The following is a 2,500-nucleotide window of genomic DNA, read 5'->3' as shown; positions in this document are numbered from 1 at the left end:
AAGAACCCATCGTCTTCCCTGTCAAACACAAAGGTCACAGCAGTTGTCAACTGCTGCAACCCATTTGGGCAGAACCATGCCATGCCCTCCACCATCAATGATCTCTGCCAGTGACTGCATTGATGGACCAAGTTGGTTGATTTGAAATTGTTGCAGTCCCCTTGACAACATGCTAGATACCTCAGAACTCGAGAGACTAAAGCCCCTCCCCTTGCCTTCATTTGGGGAGTTCAAAGCTCCACTTTCTGATTGAAGAACCACAGAACATTGGGAAGAACCAGTTGAATCAGAAAGGTTGATGTCTTCAAATTTCTTTGGTTCCATTGAGGCTTTCCCATTTTTCAGAGCCTTTGTGTTCAAGAAACGGCCACCAGATCCCCGTGGACGACGCATTGCGTGAAGATGACGCGATTCGTGCATATATGGCTGTAAGACAGATATGCAATCTATATCAGCAGGAGTAATGTGGATATATAGTTCTGCACAGGACAAAGAAAAATATTTGGACTGGCGGATGTTACTGTGGCATATAAAAGCATAACAACACAAAATTCTCATAGCCCTCAGCTGGTAAACAGAAATCAAGATGTTCTTGGAAATTACTCTTTAGACAGACATCTGTATCAGGTAGACTTCTAGTCATGCCAGCAACAAAATATACCGACAGCTACCCATTCACATACTTTGATGCACATATCTTCTAAGCATTCCCAAGAAAAAAGAGAAACCTGAGTAAGACTTACATACCTTACGAGTTTTTGCAAGTCTGTTCTCCATCATTGCCTTAGCACGGATCTTCCTGCGCCTAATGATTCCATGATACTGCTTTGCATTCACATAAATAGGTCCATCATCTGTTGTTAAGCTCATTGGCAGCATAATCCGACCCTGAATATTACAAATGGTTAAGTTTTTGATTATATTGTATTGCTTTCCACTTCCATTCTGAATTTTTGCATGCTAAGCTCACCCTATGCAGCTCTCTAACAGAGTTTCATCTTTATTTCGCAGAGAATACATGCAAGTAAAGAAAAAAGGGTATGGTTGAAGAATGGAGGGAAACATACTGGTATTTGAGGAGCATATGCTGAGAGGATGCCATAATGCTGTTCCATGTAAGGATAATTTGCACATACCTACATATTTTTTCTCAGAATCAGAGACATAATATGAACAAACAGCATTGTTTTAGAAAAGAAATCCAATTAACATTTTAGATCATACCATGGGCTGGCCAAATCCAAGCTCAAAACGATTGTGATATTCTGACAGGGGGGATTGCAGGGAAAAAATTGGTGAAGGTTTTTGTGGATCCACAGAAATCTTACAGTCACCTGCAAGGATTTTTCAACAGAAGTTTTCTCATCAGAGAAGGATAGAAACCTCACCATTGTGATAGATATTTTAACTGAGTAAGCACAAAAAAAGGGGAAAAAAGACTTTCTCGAGCTTCATACTCCTTTCTTTCCCTCTTGTTTCATAAACATTGAGATGAAACTTCTGTAAATGTTATCTCCGGTTGTGATGTAAAATATATCTTTTTTCACCATTCCCCTAGTGTATGAGACAAGTGTATGCATTTTGATTAGGGTTGTATTTTATAGCTACGATTCTATCTTATATGTCTTTTTCATTCCGTCGAAAATCGATCTTACGGTATAGATGCTTATGATCTCCCCCTCTATGTCCTGTGGTAATGATTCCTCTAGCATTACGACCTTTATCACACGATGCTGTCCATAGATCAAATTATTTCGTGGATTGGATTTTATTTGACTGTCTCTAGCTCCATTACGTGTGCTCGGAGTAAAAATTTTGTATAAATGTATCGCCATGCTATTAAGTATTTTGATTAAAGTTATCTTCTTTCCTTGGGTGAAGTAATAACTGGAAAATGATATTATGACAAAGGGAGGGTAAAATATTAGTGAAGGAAAGAGGGAGATTCAATGAAGTTGGAAACTCTTTTACTCTTGGATAGAACTCAGTATTATTTAAAGCTTGGAGATGAGCCCTCCCAGCCTAAGCAAACTCAGCTTACCAAAAGCATACCCGTCCCCCAACATCATGCTACTAAGTTACAAGTCAACTCGATCAGCTAACAATCTATGGCCCTCCTCTCTTAAACATGTTTCCTTTTATAGACAATTATTACCAGTGGAAATTCTTCATATAATCTAAAGATGTTCTAAATATGATCATGGAAATGAAAATGAATGAAAGAAACAGAAAGTTACCAGGATAGATGGAAAATGGAGCTGTGTTCAGTTTCTCAAAGCCATGAGCAGCAACCTGGAGAGCTTGTTCAGTGCCAGTGAACTCTTTCCCATTACTTCCAAGTTGTTGGATGGTGGAAGAAGCCTTCACCTGACCAAAATCCCCAAAGAACGATTGACAACCTTGCCCATAGCCACTCCACAGCCGAGCAGGAGAAGATGATAACTGTCCAAGCGAGTTGGGAACAACTCCTTCATGTTCTTTCAAATACCCAGTTTGTGGT

At 39.5% G+C, this 2,500-nt stretch overlaps 1 protein-coding gene and 1 long non-coding RNA gene across 4 annotated transcripts in view; one reads left to right on the top strand and one right to left on the bottom strand.

Annotated features, from left to right (window-relative positions):
* The window catches only part of LOC111810042 (nuclear transcription factor Y subunit A-10-like), a 3,610-nt gene that overhangs the window by 527 nt on the left and 583 nt on the right, over positions 1–2,500 (bottom strand). For both annotated transcript variants that reach the window (XM_023696580.1, XM_023696581.1), the window contains exons 2-6: positions 2,238–2,500; positions 1,225–1,334; positions 1,068–1,136; positions 748–888; positions 1–426 (exon numbers count right to left, since the gene is read on the bottom strand). The exon at positions 1–426 is cut by the window's left edge and continues 527 nt beyond it; the exon at positions 2,238–2,500 is cut by the window's right edge and continues 23 nt beyond it. In XM_023696580.1, the coding sequence (XP_023552348.1) occupies positions 22–426; positions 748–888; positions 1,068–1,136; positions 1,225–1,334; positions 2,238–2,500 (988 nt within the window). In that variant the 3' untranslated portion in view covers positions 1–21. The remainder of the gene's footprint in view (positions 427–747; positions 889–1,067; positions 1,137–1,224; positions 1,335–2,237) is intronic.
* LOC111810046 lies at positions 420–1,549 on the top strand. Of its 2 annotated transcripts, XR_002817356.1 has the most exons (4): positions 420–732; positions 846–904; positions 1,012–1,115; positions 1,273–1,549. It is a non-coding gene; the product is annotated as an uncharacterized LOC111810046 (long non-coding RNA). The 2 variants fall into 2 exon arrangements; XR_002817355.1 differs by lacking the exon at positions 420–732 and having other exon boundaries at positions 816–904.

This window comes from Cucurbita pepo, chromosome LG14, assembly GCF_002806865.2.
Source record: "Cucurbita pepo subsp. pepo cultivar mu-cu-16 chromosome LG14, ASM280686v2, whole genome shotgun sequence".
In the NCBI taxonomy this organism is placed as follows: domain Eukaryota; kingdom Viridiplantae; phylum Streptophyta; class Magnoliopsida; order Cucurbitales; family Cucurbitaceae; genus Cucurbita; species Cucurbita pepo.
The sequence above is the reverse complement of the archived record's forward strand: the minus strand, read 5'-3'. Positions and strand labels throughout refer to the sequence as shown.